The sequence below is a fragment of the Stomoxys calcitrans genome, chromosome 2 (genome assembly GCF_963082655.1).
Source record: "Stomoxys calcitrans chromosome 2, idStoCalc2.1, whole genome shotgun sequence".
NCBI classification, from domain to species: Eukaryota; Metazoa; Arthropoda; class Insecta; order Diptera; family Muscidae; genus Stomoxys; species Stomoxys calcitrans.
The window spans coordinates 21,725,593-21,752,726 of NC_081553.1; the positions used below are offsets into that span (position 1 = coordinate 21,725,593).

The 27,134-nt window shown below is 41.9% G+C and overlaps 1 protein-coding gene across 1 annotated transcript in view; it reads right to left on the reverse strand.

Moving 5' to 3' along the window:
* LOC106086709 (dynein beta chain, ciliary) overlaps window positions 1-27,134 on the reverse strand; it is a 140,119-nt gene that overhangs the window by 28,185 nt on the left and 84,800 nt on the right. The window contains exons 22-26 of the mRNA XM_059361391.1: window positions 13,205-14,611; window positions 8,944-9,210; window positions 3,261-4,306; window positions 2,660-3,176; window positions 2,158-2,606 (exon numbers count right to left, since the gene is read on the reverse strand). Of these exons, the coding sequence (XP_059217374.1) occupies window positions 2,158-2,606; window positions 2,660-3,176; window positions 3,261-4,306; window positions 8,944-9,210; window positions 13,205-14,611 (3,686 nt within the window). The remainder of the gene's footprint in view (window positions 1-2,157; window positions 2,607-2,659; window positions 3,177-3,260; window positions 4,307-8,943; window positions 9,211-13,204; window positions 14,612-27,134) is intronic.

Here is a 27,134-nt window from a genome sequence, read left to right on the forward strand (position 1 = left end):
TCTGTCGGTCTGTCTGTTGAAATCACGCTACGGTCTTTAAAAATAAAGATATTGAGATGAAACTTTGCAAAGATTCTTTCTTTGTCCATAAGCAGGTTAAGTTCGAAGATGGGCTAAATCGGACCATATCGTGATATAGCCCCCATATAGACCGATCCGCTGATTAAGGGTCTTAGGCCCATAAAAGCCACACTTACTATCCGATTTTGCTGAAACTTAGGACAGTGAATTGCGTTAGGCCCTTCGACATCCGTCATAAATTTCGCCCAGATCGGTCCAGATTTGGATATAGATGTCATATAAACCGATCTGCTGATTTAGGGTCTTAGGCCCATAAAAGCCACATTTATTATCCGATTTTGCTGAAATTTGGGACAGTGAGTTGTGTTAGGCCCTTCGACATCCTTCATCAATTTCGCCCAGATCGGTCCAGATTTGGATATAGCTGCCATATAGACCGATCTCTCGATTTAAGGTTTTGGGCCCATAAAAGCCACATTTATTATCCAATTTTGCTGAAATTTGGGACAGTGAGTTGTGTTAGGCCCTTCAACATCCCTCATCAATTTCGCCTAGATCGGTCTAGATTTGGATATAGCTGCCATAGAGACCGATCTGCCGATTTTGGGTCTTAGGCCCATAAAAGCCCCATTTATTATCCGATTTTGCTGAAATTTGGGACAGTGAGTTGTGTTTGGCCCTTCGATCCCTCATCAATTTCGCCCAGATCGGTTCAGATTTGGATATAGCTGCAATATAGACCGATCTGGCGATTTAGGGTCTTAGGCCCATAAAAGCCACATTTATTATCCGATTTTGCTGAAATTTTGAACGGTGAGTTGTGTTAGGCTCTTCAACATCCCTCATCAATTTCGACCAGATCGGTCCAGATTTGGATATAGCTGCAATATAGACCGATCTGGCGATTTAGGGTCTTAGGTCCATAAAAGTCACATTTATTATCCGATTTTTCTGAAATTTGGGACAGTGAATTGTGTTAGGCTGTTCGACATCCTTCATCTATTTGGCCCAGATCGGTCCAGATTTAGACATAGCTGCCATATAGACCGATCTCTCGATTTAAGGTTTTGGGCCCATAAAAGCCACATTTATTATCCAATTTTGCTGAAATTTGGGACAGTGGGTTGTGTTAGGCCCTTCGACATCCTTCAATAATTTGGCTCAGATCGGTCCAGATTTGGATATAGCTGCCATGTAGATCGATCTCTCGATTTAAGGTTTTGGGCCCATAAAAGGCGCATTTATTGTCCGATTTTGCTGAAAGTTGGGACAATGAGTTGTGTTAGGCCGTTCGACATCCTTCACCTATTTGGCCCAGATCGGTGCAGATTTGGATATAGCTGTCATATAGGCCGATCTGGCGATTTAGGGTCTTCGGTCTATAAAAGCCACATTTATTATCCGATTTTGCTGAAATTTGGGACAGTGAGTTGTGTTAGGCCCTTCGACATTCTTTTCCCCAGATCGGTTCAGATTTGAATATAGTTGCCATATAGACCGATCTGGCGATTTAGGGTTTTAGGCCCATAAAAGCCACATTCATTATCCGATTTTGCTGAAATTTGGATAGTGAGTTGTGTTAAACCCCTCGACATCCTTCAACAATTTAGCCCAGATCGGTTCAGATTTGGATATAGCTGCCATATAGACCGATCTATCGATTTAAGGTCTTGAGCCCATAAAAGGCGCATTTATTGTCCGATTTCGCCGAAATTTGGGACAGTGAGTTGTGAGGAAATGCTCCAACGTTTCATCATCTACCCCACAAGCCCTACACATGCTATCACTTGCCACACTGATTTTGCTTAAGCGAGCCTGTAATACAATGTGTCCCGTTGTGATACTTTCGGTTATAGCCTCATCTTCTGACGATCCGGATCTTCCCATAGGATTTTCGTCATCCTATTGACCGTTTCGCTATTCCACAATGTTAAATGCGGGTTTGTCGCTCACTCCCTTAAGTCAAACTGCGTCTACCCTAAAGGTTTCGGGTTAACCAAGTTTATTGACGGCAGTCCTTTGGCTCTCACTGACAAATCATCCACTCTTTCATTCCTCCTTCCCATTGTGTAAGTTGGTATGTTCTTTCACCAAGAGTTACCTAAAAAGCCAAAACTTCTACCCTCTCAAACTCACCACTGTTTGTAGTCCATAAATTGTCTCATTATGGTATGTGGCTGAACTGTACCATAAGCATCGACTTCAGGCATATTAAGATCATTGATGAAATAAACCAAACGCCGCTTAGCTCCCACTGGCCCATAAGTGCGACCGGATTTCTTTTCCAAAGGACGATCAAGAATTTTCTGAAATATTTCCGATGAGGTATAATAGTTGAAATGGGTCATTTGTACGGTGGTCCTCAAAGGTTTCAATTGCATTTGAAATGAGCAACGTTTGGTTTCTATTGTGGGGGAGATATCTGCGGCATCCAAAGCCTGGGCATAGATGGAGAAGAGCTCACGAAATATGGCATTTTTACCACAACCGGAATTGCCCACCAACATGCAGGGTAGATTACGATTGACCAACATTTCCAGAAAATGCACCAGGCGTATGGTCTCACAGGTGGGTATCATTATATTCTAAAAAAAAAGAGTAAAATTGAATAAAGCCTTAGGAATCTTTTTACACTTACCTGTATGGGTGTTTGATATTCTGGGGTAATGGCCATTTTTAGATTGGCCAACTCTGTCCAACGTATAAACTTTTGAGTACGCACATCCAAATGATAATCATAAATAAGTCCTTGTGATGGCAGTTTGACATCTTTGAATTCTGTTTGCCACCATTTTTGAAATTCTCTCCTCCAATCAATGTTGTGATCTTGGCTAAGGGCAGAGCCAAAACTCCATAGCATGGCATAGACAAATACCAATTCCAAATGTAATTCCAAAGAGTCGGGCGGCACTGCAGCATTGTGCAGACTATGGGGACTTGTGAAGTTTTGAGGCATTTCCGGTTCATCGGGATAGTCCAGTAGGCATTCAAGCAAGTTACAAGACATTTGAATCACTGCCATATCCGAGATGGGCACTATGTGGCGAAAGTCCTGATGACGTTGCAAAAGTTTGGGAAAATATTTTTCAAACAGGGTGGTAAGAATGCCACGCTCAAGCATATCGGGACGAGTTTCCAACCAGGATAAGACGTAACTACAAGAAATTGAAAAGGAATGATTACAAATTCAAACAAATCTCTAAAAGATTAGAAACCTTTCATTTTTCGTTCATACTTACGGTGACCATCCCAAATCCAATGGATTGATGTACAAAATTCCTGCCCTAGAGACAGTGGCCGGTGTGGCTGCTTTCAAATGGCCCACTTCGAATATCAAACGCATTTCCTTTTTCAAAGCAATTCTTTCATTATTGGCCAAAGTCAAAATCTTATTGTCATCCATTAGGGTATTCAAGCTCTCTATCCACATGGGATCTATATCACCATCGAGCACAATCCATTTTGGGTTTTCATTGGCCAAATTTGCCTGTTCCCTCATAATGGAGGAGAACAAACCATCCTTCCATTCTCTGGTGGTGGCATTGACTATGCCAAACAATTCATCATTGGTCAAGGCTTTGGGGTTAAGGATATTGCAGACGGGTTTACGCTTCTGAAGGCAATATGTCTCTCGCAGTGTTTGCCAAATCTGGGTCTTGCCGGTGCCAGCATTGCCCACTATGAACACAGAATGCCGAACATCCAATAGCTCTTGCAATTGCACCACTTTCATTAGAAATCCCTCCTCAGGTTGTAGTTTTATGTCATTCACTGCACGCCTAATGATTTTCTCAAAATCAAAGACCCGTTTGCGGGGAACATCCAGTGCAGGAAAGAGATCTCCTATTAAGCCCATAAATATGGAAATGTCTTCGGTGACTATTTTGGGTATATTAAAATCTCTTAAGGCCCTCATGAGCACCTGATCCTCAGGACGACTATGATCGTCACGTTTGAGTGTGCCGGCAACAACCAGAACTGATTTTATAGCCCTTAGACCCCAATCATAATGGTCCTGCTTGGACAGTAACTCCTTGCACAATGTATAGAGAGTGATAAATTTGCGAGCCAACAGACGAGCATCCTGGAATCCTTCGGCCATTAACATTATTTCACATATGAGAGCAAAATCAGGCACTATCATGGCACAAGGACGAAAGAGAGATTTCAGATTCTCCGGCAGCTCAGTGCGTCCAGCATAGCCAGGATTCATGGTGATAAATATGCCCACCGAAGGCACCAATGCTATTGTCTCGCCCATAAACATGAATTCTGATTTATTTCTCTGGAAGATGGAAGCGAAGGAGAAAAATATGTAAATGAGTTGTTATGGTTGGTTGTGCCCACTACTGTATTATTACGCCTGAACGCCTGGGTTAGAATCCTGGCGAGAACATCAGACAAATTTTTGAGCGGTGGTTATTCCCGCCTAATGCTGGCGACATTTGTGAGGTACTATGCCTTTGTAAAAACTTCTCCACAAATAGGTGTCGCACTGTGGCAGAAGGCCCATCTCGCTAAACGTTCCAAATTTCAAAGAGACATCTCTACCCGTTCTCACACAGCATATTTTTTATTAGTTTTTGTCGGTTTTCCCCCACTGTGCGATCCCCGATTCAAGGTCGAAAGTTTATAGAAGCCGCATTTATAATCCGATTTCACCAAAATTTTGCACTTTTATTTTATTATATAGGCCCTTCGTAGTCCTTGCCGTATAGTTCAGATCGAACCATATTTGCATATAGCTGTCATATATACCAATCTTCCTAAAGACCTTAATCTCTAATCCATAAATTGTGTATTTATTACCCGATTTTGCAAAAATTTTGGTGTGCCCATTCATCGCCTAGTGTTAGCAGAGTGCCCTCTTGCCTCTTAGTTTTGTGTTCGCGTGTGAACAGTATCGTACCTTAGGGTGTGCCTACTTGCCACGTCCGAACCCCCACTTTAATCAACGGAGTGCCCTCTATCTCCTCCTCGTGCCCTCAGCTAGAGAACCTGAACAGTGCCGTGTACTAGGGTGTACCTCTTAGTCACCAAGCTGCGTATTCTTACCGCCGCACTCGAAACCCCACTTTGATCAACGGAGAGCGCTCTATCGTTTCTTCGTGCCGTCACCTAGTTAACCCGAACAGTGCCGTGTACTAGGGTGTGCCTCCTAGCCACCAATCCGCGTATTGTGCCGTATAACAGCATGACCCCACTTGCCACCACGCCCGAAACCCCACTTTGATCAACAGAGTGCGCTCTTTCGTGCCGTCGCCTAGTTAATCCGAACAGTGCCGTGTACTAGGGTGTGCCTCCTAGCCATCAACTCGCCTATAGGGTCGTGTAATAGGGTGCGCCTCCTGGCCACAGCGCCCGAAACCCCACTTTTGTCAACGGGGTGTCCTCTCTCGTCTCCTTGTACCGTTATCATGTGGACCCGAACAGTGCCGTGTATTAGGGCGTGCCCCCTGACACAAAACCCCTTATCGTACCGCATATTAGGGTGTGACTTTTATCAACGGAGTGCCCTCTCTCGCCTTCTCGGGACGCCACCTAGTGAACCCGAATAGTGCCGTCTACAAGGGTGTGCCTCCTAGCCACCAACCCGCATATAGGGTGTGCCTCCTTGCCACAGCGTCCGAAACCCCACTTTTATCAACGGATGTCCTCTCTCGTCTCCTTGTACCGTTCTCTTGTGGACCCGAACAGTGCCGTGTATTAGGGCGTGCCCCCTGACACAAAACCCCTTATCGTACCGCATATTAGGGAGTGACTTTCTTCGTTCACCATGCCCGAATATCTCGCATAGCAACGATGAGGCCTTCCGCAACTTCGTGCCGTAAACGAACGTGAATAGTGACGTGTATTAGGGTGTGCCTCTTAGCCACCTATCAGTGCCCAACCGAGTATTGAGGTGTGTCTCGTGTTACCTAGCGGCTGTCGAACCCCAGTGTCCAACTGTGTATTAGGGTGTGCCCGCTCGCAAACCGACCCATCGAACACCGCAGCGATCGTGTCTCCGAAACACACCCATCACTTTTTTAGTTTTAACACTCCATTCAGGAAATAAAACCGTTGATACCAAATTCAAAAGCGTTTTACTCTCTCAGTCACTGATCAAATAAATTTCTGGGATGAACCTTGCCCCCGGTGAGCTGAACCCCAGCATCCAGAGTTAACTTGTCGTTACGTAAAATCCCAACCGACCCACATTAATAGGAAGTATTTATGCACAATTTCAGGCACATAGCTTTGCTCTTCCGAAAATTGGTGTGCTTTCGACGGACAGACGGACGGACATGGCTAGATTGACTTAGAATGTCTGGACGACAAGGAATATATTTATTTTTTGGGGTCTTGAACGAATATTTCAAGGTGTTACAAACGTAATGACTAGATAAGTATACCCGCCATTCTATGGTGTTGGGTATATAAAACCACGTTCGAAATTTCTGTGGAATAGGATAGAAAATGCGCCTTCAAGAAGTTTAAGAATTCAAATCGGGCGATGGATTTATTTGGGAGCAATATCAAGTTGTAAATTGGGCCTTATCGGTTCAGATTTTGATGTAGCCCCCATATAAACTGATCCCCGGTTTTGACTTCTTGAGCTCCTGGAAGTCTCAATTTTCATCCCATTCGGATGAAATTTGTCACAAGCGCCTATTCGGTGAGTACATCTACATTACAGAGATCCCACAGAGATACGTCCGCAAGATCGTGCAAATTGGAGAAAAAATCACCTACTCATATGGAAAGCCTACGGTCTTGCAGACCGGGACCTTAACAAAGCATATTCCTGATCGTTGTCCCCTCATTCTCATCATGGCAGCTTTACAGTGGCCGCGATAAGGGCCTAGTAGAACAGCTGGCAAAATATCGATTGCACTATCGATATTTTATTTTTATCTCAATATCGATAAATATTTTTCCTACCGATACTATGGCCAAAGTTTAATCATTTGCAAAATTGAACTAAAATAATCGACCAGATACCGAATGTATCCGATAAGACGCATTGCGCCTATAGAGGGCGTAATTTTCACCAGATAGGGCAAAAATTTTGTTTATTGATTACTCCCATGACTGCCAACTGAATTTTTATATTCTACACCACCACTGTGGTACAGGGTATTATAGGTTTGTGCATTTGTTCGCAACGCTAAGAAGGAGAAGAGCTAGACCCTTTGATAAGTATACCGATCGACTCAGAATCACTTTCTGATTCGATTTAGCCATGTCCGTCTGTGAGTCCATGTATTCTTGTAATCAAAGTGCAGGTCGTATTTGTTGTCCGATTGTCACGAAATTTTGCACATATCTCTATTTTTGAGCCAAGGACAAACGCTATTGATTTTGAAAAAATCGGTTCAGATTAAGATATAGCTGCCATATATATATTTTTTCCGATATGGCTTTTTAAGGCTGTAGAAGCCACAATTTTCGTCCGATCTTTACAAAATTTGGCATTGGGTATTTTATTTGAGGTCTACATATGTGTGCAAAATTTCATAAAAATCGGTCCAGATATAGATATAGCTCCCATATATATCTTTCATCAGATATGGACTTTTAAGGCTGTAGAAGCCACAGTTTAAGTCCGATCTTTAAAATATTTTGCACCAGGTGTTTTATTTGAAGTACTAATATGTGTGGAAAATTTCATGAAAATCGGTCCAGATTTAGATATAGCTCCCATATATATCTTTCATCAGATATGGACTTTTCAGACTGTAGAAGCCACAGTTTAAGTCCGATCTTTAAAATATTTTGCACGGGGTGTTTTATTTGACGTCCTAATATGTGTGGAAAATTTCATGAAAATCCGTCCAGATTTAGATATAGCTCCCATATATATCTTTCATCCGATATGGCCGTTTAAGGCTGAAGAAGTCAGAATTTTTTAACCGATCTTTACAAAATTTGGCTGGGGTGTTTTATTTGACGTCTCCATATGTGTGCCAAATTTTTATAAAAATCGGTCCAGATTTAGATATAGCTCCCATATATATGTATCGCCCGATTTGCACTTAAATGGCCGTAGTAGCTACAATTTTCAACCGATCTGGACAAAATTTGGCACGGATTGTTTTATTATCTGGTTCAGATTTAGATATAGCTCCCATATATATCTTTCATCCGATATGGCCTTTTAAGGATGTAGAAGCTAAAATTTTTGCATAAGGTGCTTTATTTGGCCTTTTAAGGCTGTATAATCCACAATTTTCGTCCAATTTTGCATGAGACTTTTAATTTAGGTTCCAATACGTGCACACAATTTCATTAAAACCAGTCCTAATTTAGATATAGCTCTAATGTGTTTATTTCACCCGATATGGACTTTTAAGGCAGTAAAATCCACAATTTTGGTCACATCTCTACTATATTGGGCGTGAGATATTCTATTTCATGTCCCAGTATGTGTCATTAAAATTGGCACAGCTTTCGATATAACTCCTATATAATCTTTTATCCGATATGACCTTTTAAAGATGTGGAAATCTAAATCTTTTGTCCTATGGTAGGAAAATCTTACAAGATTCTAAATTGTTATTTCAATTGGTATCCAAATTAAAGTCTGACTAGATTTCGAGATAAGTCCTACATATAAAAAGTACTACATGCACTAGGTGGTGTAGGCACCGCCCGACTTTTGATTTTCCTTACTGGTTTGGGGGGGTATCGAGTCACAGACAGATGAACAGACGGTAGATGGATAGGAATCCAGTCACAAAATTAATATTTCTTCTAAAAACAAATACCCATGGTGCTGAATACAAAGCCAGTACAAACTATTTCTTAGAAACTCACCCGAAGGGGAAGAAATGTGAATGTATGCGTATGCGTATGTGCGTGTTTGGGTTTTATTGCCTTTGTATTTTTATGTTTGCTGCAAGTACTAAACCATCACCATCGCCAACCTAACGAACCTACCTTAATTGCCTCCTGTATGGTCTTTACTTGGACCGCAACCACAGAGAGCACCTCCACCGATATGCGATTGAACTCATCAAAGCAACCCCATGCTCCTGTCTGAGCCAGACCTTTGTAAATATTGCCGCAGGATTTGTAGTCCATTTGCTCCGAACAATTGAAAACATAAACCATAACGCCCAATGCACGTCCCAAATCTTTTGTGGTTTCCGTTTTGCCAGTACCAGCCGGCCCAGCAGGGGCTCCACCCATAACAAGATGCAACGACTTTCCATGGAAACGAAGCAGGAGCAAAGTGAAACGAAAAAGAAATGCGAAAAAAAAATTCGTTAATATTAAATATTGAATATTGCTGCAATTGCCACCACCCCTGAAGGCGAACAAAGTAATGAAATGAAATGAACTCAACTGAAAATGGATGGAATTTTACTGGTAGATATTTTTCTTTGGTGCTTCTTGGAGCTGTAATGACAAATAATTTTGCTGCAAGTGCTCTTTTAAGAAAGTCCACTTTTGATTGGTGCTCGGGCAGGCGACTTAATGGGTGTCATAAAATGTTGTAAAAGGAATTGAATTGGAATTCATATCCCTCCACTTTACTGCCTTGTCAATCTTATCGTGAGAAAGATTTTTAATTTACATATTCTCTCTCCATCAATTTTTAATGTGGACTGCAGATTCCATGGGGTGAGCGAAAATATTTATTGTGAACAATTTGAAGGTATTAAAGTGGAAGAACTCAGATGTGGGATATTTTATTTTTAATATGCGTGTACATAAAAGTCGAGGTAATAAAAATGTATGACAACCAATACAAAAAAAAATATATATAAAAGATTATATTCTAAAGAATAAATGTTTAAGAATGCTAACAAGAGAAAATTAATGAAAAACATGTAAAAATGCATACAGTTCGGCCGGGCTGAACTTTGGATACCCAACACCTCGGGTGTATATGTAAACCCCTTTCGTCAAAATCCGGTGAAAAATATATACCTTATGCCCTTATAGCAGCTATATCGAAATTTGTTCCGATTTGGACCAAATACTAATAAGTGCAAGTCATTCATTGTTCAATTATGTATAACAAAGTATTGATCTTTTTAGTAGATTTATCTAAAAATAAACCGATCTGAACCATATACGACTGGGATGTCGAAAAGCCTTACATAAGTCACTGTATCAAATTTCAATGAAATCGGGTTATAAATGCGCCTTTTATGGGGCCAAGATTTTAAATCGAGATATCGGTCTATATGGCAGCTATATCCAAATTTGGACCGATTTGGGCCAAGTTGCAGAAAAATGTTGAAGAGCCTAGCACAACTCACTGTCCCTAATTTTGCCGAAATCGGACAATAAATGCGCCTTTTATGGCCCCAAGACCTTAAATCGAGAGATCGGTCTATATGACAGCTATATCCAAATCTGGACCGATCTAGGTCAAATTGAAGAAAGATATCGATATCGACAATAAATGCGCCTTTTATGGGCTTAAGACCTTAAATCGGCGGATCGGTCTATATGAAAAATATATCCAAATCTCTACCGATCTAGGCCAAATTGAAGAAGGATGTCGAAGGGCCTAACACAACTCACTGTCCCAAATTTGGGCAAAATCGGACAATAAATGCGCCGTTTATGGGCCTTAGACCCTAAATCGGCGGATCGGTATATATATGACAGCTATATCCAAATCCGGATCGATCTAGGCAAAATTTAAGAAAGATGTCGAAGGGCCTAACACAACTCACTGTCCCAAATTTGGGCAAAATCGGACAATAAATGCGCCGTTTATGGGCCTTAGACCCTAAATCGGCGGATCGGTATATATATGACAGCTATATCCAAATCCAAACCGATCAAATTTAAGAAGGATGTCGAAGGGCCTATCGTAGCTTGCTGTCCTAAATTTCAGCAAAATCGGATAAAAATGTGGCTTTTATGGGCCTAAGACCCTAAATCGGTGGATCGGTCTATATGGGGACTATAGCAAGATATAGTCCGATATAGCCCATCTTCGAACTTAATATATCTCTATTTTTAAAGACTGTAGCATGATTTCAACAGATAGACGGATAGACGGACGGATATGGCTAGATCGTCGCGCATAAACCAAATCTAAGCTCCTCGTTCGCATCCTAACGTTGATTCGTTCGCATCCGAACGCGTCTTGTCTGCGTCCTAGCGCTGACTTGTTCGCATCCTAACGCGACTCGTTCGCTTCCTCCTGACGCTGATTTGTTCCCATCCTAATGATCGCAAGCGACAGTAAAGGGGTATACCTTTTTAAATTTGCCCATGAGCATTTCATTATGGAATAGGGCCAAACCACCACCATAACGCAAAGGTTCGCATGTTCGCCTATGTCGCTGAGCGCCTGGATTCACGTCCTGGCGAGAACATCAGAAATGTTTAGCAGTTGTTTTTCCCTCCTAATGCTGGCGGCATTTGTGAGTTACTATGTCTGAGATATCGTGATATTGTATCAAGGATAACACAGTGCCGCATGACCAAAGGAAAAGCCTCCTTAGCCTCACAGCAGTAATCGTAACAATACGTCTAGCCACGATGTCCAGAGGCATTGGGTGTAGCGTTAAATTCAGTGGATCATATGGTGTCGTCCTCAGTGCGGCTGTTATGCACAAACAAGTCATCCTTTGGATCCGGTCCTGAACAGTAGTTGGGCTTTTGAAGCGCCGTCCACCAGACCTCAATATCATATAGCATTATAGGTCTGACAACTGCAGTTTCAGCAGTGCTTGGTACGAGTTTACGCCTAGATCACTTTTGGTAGACTACTACGCTGTTGGACGTAGAGCTTCCTAAACTTTATCTCTAAGAGTGTTGGGAAACTTTCCCAAACTCCAATTGCCACGTTACCAGTATACGCGACCACTTTTACACCATTATATTCTTAATCCTTTTTATACCCACCACCGAAGGATGGGATTTGGATATAGCTGCCATATAGACTGATCTGCCGATTTAGGTTCTTAGGCCCATTTATTATCCGATTTTGCTGAAATTTGGGACAGCGACTTGTGTTAGGCCCTTCAATATCCTTCATTAATTTGGCCGAGATCGGTTCAGATTTGGATATAGCTGCCATATAGACCGATCTCTCGATTTAAGGTTTTGGGCCCATAAAAAGCACATTTATTGTCCAATGTCGCCGAAATTTGGGACAGTGAGTCGTGTTAAGCCGCTCGACATACTTCTGCAATATGGCACTGATCGGTACAGATTTAGATATAGCTACCATATAGGCCGATCTCTCGATTTAAGGTTTTGGGTCCATTACATGCACATTTATTGTCCGATGTCGCCGAAAATTGGGACAGTGAGTTGTGTTAGGCTCTTCGACATTTATCTGCAACTTGGTTCAAATCGGTCCAGATTTGGATATAGCTGCCATATAGACCGATATCTCGATTTAAAGTCTTGGCCCAATAAAATTTGGTCCAAACATTTGGTCGGAACATATTTTGATAAAGCTGCTATGAGGCATAAGGTATGCATTTTTCACCGGATTTTGACGAAAGGTGGTTTACATATATACCCGAGGTGGTGGGTATCCAAAGTTCGGCCCGGCCGAACTTAACGCCTTTTTACTTGTTAATTGTATGTCTCTAAAATGCATCGGACAGAAATGGTTGAAAGCAATCGCTGGAAAATGCCTGCCATATTGGAGTGCTTGTGTAAATCCTTCAGTACCATCGTCGTTTTATCAATTACGATGTTCTCCTGTTTCTCGCTTATATCCTAAACTTATCTAGAGTTGACCTCAAAGAATTGGCCCTATCTAAGCTTATCGATCAAAACACTGACATGCCAAAAATTTGATTGTAATCGGACAAGAAATTTGATCTTTACTTTGATTACAAGAATACATGGACAGACAGACAAACAAACAGACGGACGGATAGACAGATGGACATAGCTAAATCGAATCAGAAAGGAATTCTAAGTTGATCGGTTTACTTAACAATGGGTCTAGCTTTTCTCTTTCTGTAAGTTGCAAACAAATATAAAAAGTACAGAGTAGACCACAGTGGTGGTGTAGGGTATAAAAGCTCATTAAGAGTCTATGGCTCTTCTGCATAGTGCCAAACGTCCATGAAAATTGTCGGCACACTCCGGAATATTTTATTTGCAGTTCATGTACTTTTCCATTTACTCTTCCTAGGTATCGTTAATCATTTTAGTAACTTAACTTTGTTTCCCTCCAGAAATACTTAACGCCCCAAAATCTCCTTACCTGTGTCAAAGTGATATAGCAGCGATCTGTTAGCGGCGTTATAACCAATCTCGAGGTATTACCCAAATATTCATAGGCATAGAGAAACTCAGCATCGCAGATATTTGCAAAGCAATCTTCCTGCTGGGAATCCTTCACAGTGGACCAACGATGACGCAGCTGACTTTGCCATTGAAAGGCCACACAACTGTCCACCCTAGCCTGTATAATGCGTGAGACCACATCGCGGGAATGAACATCAATGGTACAGATGGTCATAATCTTTTGGCGGTCGCCTGGTGAAAGTTCTCCCAGCAACAGATTAATCAGAGCATTCAATTGTATCACCTGACTTTTGTGTAAATCCTTCATGGCAGCCTCATAGCCTTCTTCCATCCAGGCAAAGGCACGATTGACATCGGTGGTCCAACTGATTTGACTACAACATAGGGCCACTTGGGCAGGCCAATCATTGAGCCATTTGTCGCGGGCCTTTTCTGTCTGAACATGTAGAGCTCTGCGAAAAAGTTCTTTTAGGGTATGGCGCATCTCGCCAATCAGCATTTGCAGCCAAAGTTCAACTCTTCCCGAGCATAGTAAACCCTGGGGGGAAATAAAGGCCACACACTCATTATTTTCCTTGGAATGCATGCCCACAGCTCTATTCGCTGTGCGAGAGTCAAATTGCAATCTTAATATAGAATCAAAGAGTTTAATAAAATGACGATCTATGACTTGGGGATTATTGCCATTGGAGAGTATGTCCAGCAAATCGGCAGAGGATATAAAATAGAAGCGAGGAAATGCCAAACGCTTGGTCTCCAAATAGTTGTTCAAAGCCTTCTCACACACCAATAGACGTTTTTGTAATTCATCCAGCGCATCGAAGACATAACGATGCTCCAACACTATATCTATGGCCACTGTGACCTTTTGCACCCTTTCCAGAAGTTCTATAAACTCCTTATCGATCTCCTCAAAGTAACTAGCCTCCTTGGGCAATTGGGCCCTTATATCGGCAGAGCCTATGAATATGCACTCCAGATATATCCATTTGCGTTGAACCTCAAACCAATTGCTTATGAAAACTTCCACTCCACTCAATATCTTCTGCCAATGATTGAGTTTATCCAAGAGATAGTCCACATGCTTGGAGGTGGCTATGTTCTGTATTTGCATTTGATTGTCATCCAGTGTTTCAATGAGACCCTCGGATACCTTAAGAAGTATGATTTCCTGGCGTCGTTGATGCTGTTCCCTGTCGAAATTTATTTGCGACCAAATGGCCTTAATGTCATCGAGAATTTTGGTGACATTCATTTCTTTGATGGCTCGATCTACGGTATTTTTGATTTCCTCATCATGTTTGTGTAGTTCCAGTTTCATGAGTTCATCCAAAGTGCTGGTGTTGTCCAATTTAAAAGAGAGCTGTAGGAAAAATGAGGGAAAAGATGAATGAATTAGAAATGAGAGCTGAAGCCTAATGATTAGAACATACATTAGTCTGTATAAGACTTAAATAATGGAAGTAAGAAAGTTGATCTCTTTGGGAGGCATATCAATTAATGTATTTGGTATGGGTAATGACATTGTATGTCCAAACTCTTAACAGAGAAAGTGCAGTATAAACACTAGCGGTGGTATTAAAAAGTACAATGACTACATTACAGCCATACAGGAACTGCGATGGAGATGTTCAGGGATTAGAATGAAATCCGAGAATTCTAGTGACGTTGACGTGGATATCCCAGAACCAGTCACTAATGACAGTACAGAATGTATTTGCTCTAGTCACAATGGGATAATCTTACTAGTAAACAAATTGATAAATAACAAGACAGCAGGATCCGATGGATGAGGTGTATGCGCATTCATCGCTCACGCCCTTAACTCAGACTGCGTCGACCCTAAAGTCTTGGGTTTAATCAAGTTTGTTGACGGCAGTCCTCTGGTCTTCACCGCCAAATCGTTTGCCTTTTCATACCCCTTTACTCCGTTGTGGTCCGGCACCCAAACGATTCGGATTTTGTCATTCTCAGAGAAGGCGTTAATATACTTCTTACACTGCAAGACTGTTCGTGAACTTTACCGTGTTGGTTGTTATTGCCCTTATGGCAATTTTACTGTCGGTCAACGCTCACAGGTGCGTTAGCACCACACCACCTCATGCATTCCGAGAGTGCCCGGATCTCCGCCTATAGAACGTTATAATGGTCAGGCAGCCTTAAACAGATTTTAGTCCCTGGATTCTCAATGTAGACCCATGCCCACTTTGTCTTCAAGCTTTGATCCATCCGTTTAACATGATCTTCCAGATGGCAATACTAGTGTTCCGTCAATCCAAGACTGTGCCGCTGGCAGCAGTGCCTCGCACTCGACCTCAAGGTTCATCTCAGGTATCCGATCGGAAACCTCTTCCCTTCCTTTAAGGTTTCCTATGGACTATCCTCGGATTCAGGCCCAATTTCGAGCCTACTACCCAACTACATAGTTCCCAACATCTGTGAGCCTTCTCAGTACGCTCCTGAATGTGACACTTCCAATTTAGTTTCCTGTCCAATATATCGAAATCGTTTCCTTGAGGATGCATTATCAACTGTACCATTTAAGACCAGCGACGACATGATAATGAGCTTGTCCGCCCAATTTTACAAGAATATCGTATAATCGATGATTGAACCTCGATATAATAGTACAGAACTCAAGAAAGTAGACAGTAACGATGTGTCAACTAGAGAGGAAAACCCATTAATTTTATTTTTGAGCGTACAGTGTTTATCCATATAAGGTCCGGCATTGATCATATTCAGCGCTTATGACATGGTGTTCAATTAACTCACTGATTCTAATTTCATCGCAATTGAATAAAATATACGCGACTAGTTAACTGAATAAATCCAGTTTGGAGATCGGTTCCACCTTCGCATTACATTACTACAGATGGACCCATATACCGAACATATAACCAATCAAGAATCAAACCTCAGATCTACGCTTATGTAGTCTACTTCGTTGGGTGGATATTAATTTTTTTTCCGCATATCTCACCATCATCCAAAAAATGGAGCGAGGAGGATTCACCCGAGAGCTCTAAATGCAATGCTCTATCTTAGGCCATTGCACCGGTATGTTGGGTGTGATCAACGATCTATCTATCCATATCCGTCTATCAATCCAGGTCCGTCTATCTATGCACGTCCGCCTATCTATTAACATCCTTCTATTTGTCCACTTCTGTCTATCTATCCACGTCGCTCTATCTATCCTCCCACCCATATACCCACATTCCGAACATAAAACCAATCAAGAATCAAACCTCTGACCTACGCTTTTGTAGTCTACTTCGTTGGGTGGAGTTTAATTTTTTCCGCATATTTCACCATGATCCAAAAAATGGAGCGACCATCGCCATCATTCAAAAAATGGAGTGACCTGAGAGCTCTAAATGCAATGCTCTATCTCAGGCCATTGCACCGGTATTTTGGGTGTGGTCAAGGTCCGTCTATCTATCTATCCACGTCCTTCTATCTATTAACATCCGACTATTTATCCACTTCTGTCTATCTATCCACATCCTTCTATCTCTCCTCTCTCTTTCTATCCTCGTCTGTCTAACCATCCACGTCCGTCTATCTATCCATGTCTGTTTATCCATCCACGTCCTTCTATCTATCAAAGTCCTTTTATCTAACCACGTCCGTCTATCTATTCATCTCCGTCTATCTATCCATGCCTTATATTTATCCACGACCTTATATTTATACACGTCCTTAAATTTATTCAAGTCCGTATATTTATCCACATCCATATATTAATCCATGTCTGTCTGTCTCCACATCCGTCTATCCATCCACGTCCGGCTATCTATCCACGTCCAGTTATCTATCAACGTCCGTCTATCTATCCACGACTGTTTGTCTATCCACGTCCGCTTATTTTTCCACGTCCATCTATCTACCCACATCGGTATATCTATCCACGTCCGACTATCTATCCATGTCCGTATATATCTCCACGTCCGTCTATTATCCACGCCCATCTATCTATCCACGTCCGTTTATCTATTCACGTCTGTCTATCTATCCACGTCCGTCTATCTATCCACGTCTGTCTATCCTTCCACGTCCTTCTATTCATCTACGTCCGTCTATCTATCCACTTCCGTCTTTCTATCCACGCCCTTATATTTATCCACGTCCTTAAATTTATCCACGTCCGTATATTTATCCACGTCCATATATTTATCCACGTCTGTCTATATTTTTACTTCCGTCTACCTATCCACATCCGTCTATGGATCCACGCCCTTATATTTATCCACGTCCTTAAATTTAACCACGTCCGTATATTTATCCACGTCTGTCTATCTTTTCACTTCCGTCTATCTGTCCACATCCGTCTATCCATCCACGTCCGGCTATCTATCCACGTCCGGTTATCTATCTACGTCCGTCTATCTATCCACGACCGTCTATCTATATACGTCCACCTATCTTTCCACGTCCATCAATCTATCCACATCCGTATATCAATCCGCGTCCGTCTATCTACCCACGTCCGACTATCTATCCACGTCCATATACATCTCCACGTCCGTCTATTTATCCCTGTCCGGCTATCTATCCACGTCCGTTTATCTGTTAACGTCCGTATCTATCGTACCGTCTATCTATCTACGTCTACCTATCTTTCCACGTCCTTCTATCTATCCACAACCGTATATCTATCCACGTCCGTCTATCTGTCCATGTCCGACTATCTATCCACGTCCATATATATCTCCTCGTCCGTCTATTTATCCGTCCAGCTATCTATCCACGTCCGTTTATCTATTAACGTCCGTATATCTATCCACGTTCGTCTATCTATCCACGTCCTTATATCATTCCACGTCCGTCCATCTATCCACGTTAGTCTATCTATCCACGTCCGTTTATATATCCAACTTCGTCTATTTTCCATGTCTGTCGATCTATACTCGCCCTTCTATCTGTCCATTTCTGCCTATCTATCCGTATATTTATCAACGTCTGTATATTTGTCCACGTTCGTATATTTATCCACGTCCGTATATTTTTTCCCTTCCATATATTTATCCACGTTCGTCTATCTTTCCACGTCTGTATATGTATCCACGTCCGTGCATTTATCCACGTCCGTATATTTATTTACGCCTGTTTATCTATCCACGTGCGTATATATATCCAACTTCGTCTAATTACCATGTCTGTCGATCTATACTCGTCCTTCTATCTGTCCAGTTCTGCCTATCTATCCATGTACGTCCATCTGTCCACGTCTCTCTATCTATCCACGTCTCTCTATCTATCCACGCTTTTTTATCTATCCACGCCTTTTTATCTAATCACGTCCGTCTATCTGTCCACGTCCGTCTATGTATCCACGTCCGTACATTTATCCACATCCGTATATTTATCCACGTCCGTACATTTATCCACGTCCGAATATTTATCCAAGTCTGTGTATTTATCCGCCTCCGTATATATATCCACGTCCGTATATTTATCCACGTCCGTACATTTATCCACGTCCGTAAATTTATCCAACTCTGTATGTTTATCCGCGTCCCTATATTTATCCACGTTCGTCTATCTTTCCACTTCCGTATATTTATCCACATCCGTATATTTATCCTCGTCGGTATATTTATCCACGTCCGTATATTTATCCTCGTCGGTATATTTATCCAAATGCCTATATTTATCCACGTCGTGTATCTATCCACTTCCACGTATCTATGCACGTGCGAATATCTATACAGGTCCACATATCTATCCCTGACCGAATGTCTTTCCAAGTCCACATTCGAGTGCGTATATATATTCACGTCAGTATATCGATCTTGTTGCTCCTCCTATGGTCTGTGATTACCTCGTTGGAACCTCTCTTCCCTTTCAGGGGTTTCATATCGCTGTGTAAAGTTTAGTCCGCTCTTTAGCCTGTTGGTGTCCATGTCAATGTTTGGTAGGATGAGCCACCGTTCTGTGTACCGGGGGTGGGAATTTGTTTCGGCTTGTTGTCTGCAATATCTGGGGTAATATTTGATTTCGAGAGGATGCTAATGGTCGTGTCGGTTGCGCAGAGTTTAGCATTTTCGCTGATGATGCTGAAAGTCTAAGTTCAAACCAGAAAACACTCGGCTTTAAGAAAGAGGGTGCCTTATGATTGAGCTTAAACTTGACAACACTCATTAGTATGTGAGAAATTTACCACCTGATCCTTAATGAGGTGTTCGTATATTTATCCACTTCGTTCCGTATATTTATCCACTTCGACTTATCCATTTAAGCTCAATCATAAGAGTGCCCTATGATTGAGCTTAAACTTGACAGCACTCATTAGTATGTGAGAAATTTACCGCCTGATCCTTAATGAGGTGTTTGAGGGTAAATTTGCATTTGTATTGATCATTTGTCTATGAAGAGTTTCCTTCGCGCACTATGTCGTCACATGCCATATTTGATCCTTAAAAAAATAGCTTCGTATCTAATCGGTATATTGTCAATTAGCATATTCACTTCCACTGGAATAATCTTTAGCTCAAGGAGGAGTAACTCCATCTCGTTGTAACTGGCGGGGCTCATCTGCCGTAGTTTGCGTTAGGCCTCTTCCGATGACAGCAGAGATAAGCCAAATAGAGGCCACCAGTTTTAGAAAAAAGCTTCTTCTCATCTGCAATCTCAAGGTCCTAGCGAATGTAGGCGAAGAAGTACTTGGCGTGTTTGAGGCAAACCCTTCTTTTAGAATTATAAAGCAATCCGCGTTATTGGCGTTAACGATTTTTTTTGGCATCTTCGGACATCTTGAACCTACATATGTTTAGAAATTTGAAAGCCTTGGAAATCTACTTTATTTTCGGTCTGTGGTGTGGGATACACAGTAAATTCGTTATACGAGTAATCCACAATGCCTGTAAGAGTAGGTGTGGGCTTAAGTACCACAGTGCCCCTAGTCCTAGCTGGTGTTAAATGTCTCGATTTAAAGCAAAATCAATTTCATATCTTTGCCTATGTCATTTCTGTTATATTGCCTTTCTAATACTTAAATACATCGTAAGTTTCTTAATAATGCATGTATTTATCAATTTCCTAAGGCTTCGTCCAGTTTAACCAATGTGACCATGTGCTATCTGGGAAATTTACTACTGAACGCATTTGCTGTTAAACATTATCATTTTGCAATTAAATGATAAAAGAGCAAACATTTAATCTAGAGCACTTCAATAAATTTTACATTTTGAGCACTCACATATTAGGCTATAACGATAAAAAGGGATTTCTTGAAATATTCTCCCATTTGAGAGGGAGAAATTGATTTTAAGTAAATCAATTTTTGAACAAATAGGTAGCAACAATAAACCCTATTTGGCAATAATATGGGCTACATTTTAAAGAAATTGCCTAAATTGCCTTGATATATATATGGGGAATTGAAGCGATAATGGCTTGGACTTGGGGAATTGAAACGATAATGGCTTGGACTTGGTCGCGATTGCCATCAATCTCCTTTAATGACCAGCTCATATCCTTGGGGGACATAAATAATACGCCTTATGGTTAGGTCATAAAAGTCCACTCTAATGTCATTGCAAAGTGGCTTTTGTCTTGGTATGTGTGTGTGTTTGTGTGTGTGTGTGGTGGGGAGTGGATTTATTTTCTTTACACCATTTACAAATAATTTAATTCTATTTAATTTACATGCGAAATAAATATGTCCCATAAATAAATCATTAATGCCCATAAGTCAAAATACAACAGTCTAAGCAGCAAGGGACTATGAACAATGATTGTCTCTTTCAGTTTGTGGTGCATCCGTCATGTCGTCTGTCTGCCTGTTTGGTTTAAACAATGAGGGAGTGTTATAAGAGTTGCCAATTAAGAAAAAATAGAGCATAAATAAACCAAGTAGTTCACACTAGCTTATTAGCAAAAGATTTCGCCAAGGAGGGAATAGATGGTGCTTTCCTGCGAGCATTTAGTCCTCTACCAAATTTCATTATACAGGCGGGGCCAAGACAAAAAAATTTCCAGACACAAAATGCCTACAATGAAGTTTGCAAAAGGTGGCTATTGTAAAATGGAAAATTGCCCATGACCATTCCACTACGGAACTGGGGCAAACTTCACAAATATCACTAAGTGCTGTCCGATTCAAATTTTAAACTCAATGATGAGTAGAGAGTTGAAATTAGATGCTAGACTTAGCGAAATACACAGGAAATTTCTGGAAAGCAAGCTTCTAATCGCCGTGTATCAATGTGTACGGAATGCCGAAAAGGAGATCCCCTCGAAATGGCGTTGATATGATAAGTCAGATTTTTCAGATGAATCGTAGTTGGAGAATAAAACAGGTCCTTAATACATTTCAGCGAAATTGGTAGCGGCCTCTTCTTACAGATAAGTGTAGCATTTTTCAAGCATAGGTGTTTTCGATGACAGTAGTCTAGGGACTTGAGTTGCCTAATGATTTCATGCTTTCTGTAATTCGTAGACTCAGTCACAGTCGGGCAATGTTGAAGGCAGTAAACAGCATGTGGAGTTAAGATACAAAGTTATGAGCCGATGTCAGGGGTAACTGTAGAGTATCATACTTTTGATTGTCTTCTGGGTTCCGGGATATAGGGAAATGAGAATTGCGGTATACTCGCCCGAAGCGAACGTTTCCTTTGTTTCGGCACAGCTTTGCGAAAGCTGTGAGCACAAGAAGTAAAGGAGGACAACCTATTGTCTATGGAGAATAGATTAAGTAAACACATGTCTCGCATAAGAAATGATGGCATGTGCTGCATGTGTCAAATACTATGGTGAACAGGTTTTATACCCTCCACCATAGGAAGGGGGTATACAAATTTCGTCATTCTGTTTGTAACTCCTCGAAATATTCGTATAAGGCCCTATAGAGTGTATATATTCTTAAGCTTCATGACATTTTAACAAGCCATGCCCGTCCGTCCATCCGTCCGTCCATCTGTCCGCCCATCCGTCCGTCCATCTGTCCGTCCATCCGTCCGTCCATCCGTCCGTCCGTCCATCCGTCCGTCCATCCGTCCGTCCATCCGTCCGTCCATCCGTCCGTCCATCCGTCCGTCCATCCGTCCGTCCATCCGTCCGTCCATCCGTCCGTCCATCCGTCCGTCCATCCGTCCGTCCGTCCATCCGTCCGTCCATCCGTCCGTCTGTCCGTCCATCCGTCCGTCCGTCCGTCCATCCGTCCATTCGTCCGTCCGTCCATCCGTCCGTCCATCCGTCCGTCCATCCGTCCGTCCATCCGTCCGTCCATCCGTCCGTCCATCCGTCCGTCCATCCGTCCGTCCATCCGTCCGTCCATCCGTCCGTCCATCCGTCCGTCCATCCGTCCATCCGTCCGTCCATCCGTCCGTCCATCCGTCCGTCCATCCGTCCGTCCATCCGTCCGTCCATCCGTCCATCCGTCCGTCCATCCGTCCGTCCATCCGTCCGTCCATCCGTCCGTCCATCCGTCCGTCCGTCCGTCCATCCGTCCGTCCGTCCGTCCATCCGTCCATTCGTCCGTCCGTCCATCCGTCCGTCCATCCGTCCGTCCATCCGTCCGTCCATCCGTCCGTCCATCCGTCCATCCGTCCATCCGTCCGTCCATCCGTCCGTCCATCCGTCCGTCCATCCGTCCGAATGGATGGACGGATGGACGGACCGCAGGGTGGCTGGTAGGAGGCACACCCTAGTACACGGTACTGTTTGGGTTTACTGCAAAACGGCATGCGGAAGCCATAGAGCTTACTAGGTTGATAAAACAAGGGTTTCGGGAGCGATGGCAAGAGAGCGGCCAGACGGCACATCCTATTATACAGCTGAATAAGCGGGTTGGTGGTCTGAAGGCACACCCTAGTACACTGCGCTGTTCGTGTTCGGCACCGTACGCCACTGTTCACTCGCGATCACGAACCTATGTTCGTATCCTGGCGAGAAAATCAGAAAATATTTCAGAGGCGGTTATCCCCTCTTTATGCTGGTGACATTTGTGAGATACTATGCCATGAGGTGTCGCATTGCGGCACTATGTTCGGATTTTGTAACAAATAGGAGAAATTCGAATGAGAAGTTCATCCCTATTCCTCAATGAAATGTTCATGGGCAAATTTGTATATGTGGCAACACTGAATATAGTCACTCCCCTTAGAATTAATATGACTTTTGGGAATAGTCTATACACACATGTTTGTTAACCTCCCACTTGATATTCTAACATATGTGTATTTGTTTATTTTTAAGGATTTTTTTTTTATATTTTATTTCTTGTCATCATGTCTGTCATACTTTTATAATCTTTGCTTGCTGCCTTTTTTTTGTGGACCTAAGAGAATTATCCTCAATGGCATGGGTGCTTCCAAAAGCCAAGAGAGTGCTGCAGTAGGTTATAATCCCAGCAAAAGTCGTAAATGAATGAATGAATTCGAGAACATGCCAGCCAAGGAAATGTAAAAATGTCATTAAAGTCAGTAAGAGAGGGCGTTTGTGTTATTAAGTTTGGGGTTACTGCCATCATTTCGCAAGGATATGCATCGGAAATTACAATTGTCGAATTCGGTGAAGGAAGAAGCAGGGCAGAAATGTCATTATTATTTGTCCATGTAGTAGTTATTGGTGGCAAAAAGGATATCAATACAACAAATTGAACAACTTAATGCCGAGTGTCCTTGTGACATCTTTGCCAGAGTGAGAAATATGAAAACGAAGTGTGTAAGCGTGTGTGTGTGTGAATAAAGCATTGCAGCTCGTCTTGACGATTTAAGAAGAAAATTTTGTTCAACGGAAATTACGAATATATAATTGAAAAATATCACTGGCATTGCAATTTCGTTAAAATGTCATGATTTATTGAGAATTTTTCATAGGCTATCATTTTCATCCACATTTGGGTATTTTACTTTACGGCAGCGAAGTAAGTAAAATATTTGCTTGGCCACAATAAGGAGGCCAACGAAGGAAGAAAGAGAGCCACATTTAATAAGCAGACAGTTGATTTTTTGAGAGAAAGGAAGTAAGAACGCCTTAAGTTCGGCCGGGCCGATTTTTGGGAACTTACCATCATGGATTCTGCTAAAAATTTCCACAAAGGAAAATAATTTAAGTGCATATGTGTATTTCACGTACCAAATGTCTGCCAAATCAGGAAAAAATTTAAGATTCTAGGTACCGTTTAAAGCTAATCGGTAGGTCGGTTTATATGGGAGCTATGTAAGGTTATAGACGGATTGGGACCATATTTACCACAGATGTTGGAAGTTATTACAGAACACTACTTATTTCTACTTGCAAAGAAAATCTCCGATTATTTAGCTCGTCTCGAAAGAGAAACAAACAAAAATGTAAAATTTAATGATCTTAGCACTAACAGGCAAATAACTCGAAAATGGAAAAAAATACGGCAGAGCCCGGCCGGGATTCGAATCTGAGCACACGGAGCTGTGGCGACAGCCTTTGCCTTGTCTAACGTTCGAAGTCGTCAATACAACTTCCAACAGATGCACACAATCATGTGTGCCACGGAAGTAGTGTAATTGTCACAGCAAAAAAGTCTGTCATTACACACCGTGCCACCGTGGCGCAGAAGTTAGCATGTCCGCCTATGACGCTGAACGCCTGGGTACGAAACCTGGCGGGACCATCAGAAAAAATTTTCAGCGGTGGTTTTCCCCTCCTAATGCTGGCAACATTTGTGAGGTACTATGCCATGTAAAACTTCTCTCCAAAGAGGTGTCGCACTGCGGCACACCGTTCGGACTCGGCTATAAAAAGGAGGACCCCTATCATTGAGCTTAAACTTGAATCGGACTGCACTCACTGATATGTGAGAAGTTTGCCCCTGTTCCTAAGTGGAATGTTCATGGGCAAAATTTGCATTTTTGCAAAATTTGCAATTTTGCATTACACAAAAACACATGCATTGCGAAAAAGTACAGCTAATAGACATGGTTGTCGAGCGTGGTTCTTGTGGTCAAATACCACATACCAACTCACGGCCTTTGAAGCCATCACACCTAATATGGTTGAAAAGTCTTCTAACCAACAACGAAACGGTTTTCCTTTTCCATTTGCAAAGAAAATCTTCGATCATTGAGCTCGTCCCGAAAGAAAAACAAACAAAAACGACTTATTTTCTTTTATTTTATTATGGGGGATGGGGATATATTAATTTTGTCATTCCGTTTGCAGCACATCGAAGTATCCATTTCCGACCCTATAGTCTTGATCAACGTAAAAATTTAAGACAATCTAGCCATGTTCGTCCGTCTGTCTGTTGAAATCAATCAGTCTTTAAAGATAGAGATATTAAGCTGAAACTTTGCACAGATTCTTTTTTTGTCCATATGCAGGTTAAGTTCGAAGATGGGCTATATCGGACTATATCTTGATATAGCCCCCATATAGACCGATCCGCCAATTTGGGGTCTCTATAAAAGCCACCTTCATTATCCGATTTTGCTGAAATTCGAGACAGTGAGTTGTGTTAGGCCTTTTGACATCATTTTTCAATTTGGCACAGATCGGTTCAGATTTGGATATAGCTGCCATATAGACCGATCCTCCGATTTAGGGTCTAAGGCCCATAAAAGCCACATTTATTATCCGATTTTGATGAAATTCGGGACAGTGAATTGTGTAAGGCCCATTGACATCCTTCGTTAATTTGGCTCAAATCGGTCCAGATTTGGATATAGCTGCCATATAGATCGATCCTCCGATTTATGGTGTAAGGCCCATAAAACCCACATTTATTATCCGATTTTGCTAAAATTTGGGACAATGAGTTGTGTTAGCCCCTTCGACATCTTTATTCAATTTGGTCCAGATCGGTTCAGATTTGGATATAGCTGCCATATAGACCGATTTCTTGATTTATGGTTTTGGGCCCATAAAATGCTCATTTATGGTCCGATGTCGCCGAAATTGGGGACAGTAAGTTAGGTTAAGGTCCTTGACATACTTCTGCAATATCGCACAGATCGGTCCAGATTTGGATGTAGCTGCCATATAGACAGATATCTAGGTTTTAGGTTTTGGGGCGATAAAAGACGCACTTATTGTCCGATGTCGCTGAAATTTGACACAGTGAGTTTGGTTAGGCTCTTCGACGTCCTTCTTCAATTTTGCCCAGATCGGTCCAGATTTGGATATAGCTGCCATATAGACCGATCTCTCGATTTAAGGTTTAGGGCCCATAAAAGAGGCATTTATTGTCCGATTTCGCAGAAATTTGGGACAGTGCTTTGTGTTAGGCTTTTCGACATGTTTATGCAACTTGGCCCAAATCGCTCCAGATTTGGATATAGCTGCCATGTAGACCGACATCACGATTTAAAGTCTTGGCCCCATAAAAGGCGCATTTATAATCCGATTTCACTGAAATTTGACACAGTGACTTATGCTCGGCTTTTCGACATCCGTGTCGTATATAGTTCAGATCGGTATGAGATATATGAGTATAAGGTATGAAATTTTTACCGAATTTTGATGAAAGGTGGTTTACATATATACCCGAGGTGGTGGGTATCCAAAGTTCGGCCCGGCCGAACTTAACGCCTTTTTACTTGTTCTTTTTTTTATTCCATTTAAGTTGTCGTTAATAAACATAAATTTTCTAAAACGTCACTCTTTTGTCCTTGCCAATTCGATATGATAACAAATGTGGTTTACGCCTTGCATCTTGTGGCCCATTACTCCCCTGCTACACTCATGGCCGTAACAATTGAAATAAATTAAAAAAGGTCAACAGAGTATTTAACGGTCTAAACATAGCAGCACTCAATTGGGTTTGTGTTATTTTACTTAAAGAGTTAAGGTAGAGTAGAAGGAAATGTTATTACAATTTGGTACTTACCAGGTAATCCAGGGAAAATCGTTTGGCCAACTGGGAAACATTCCAAAAATGTAAAAAAAAACGTGGAAGAAAG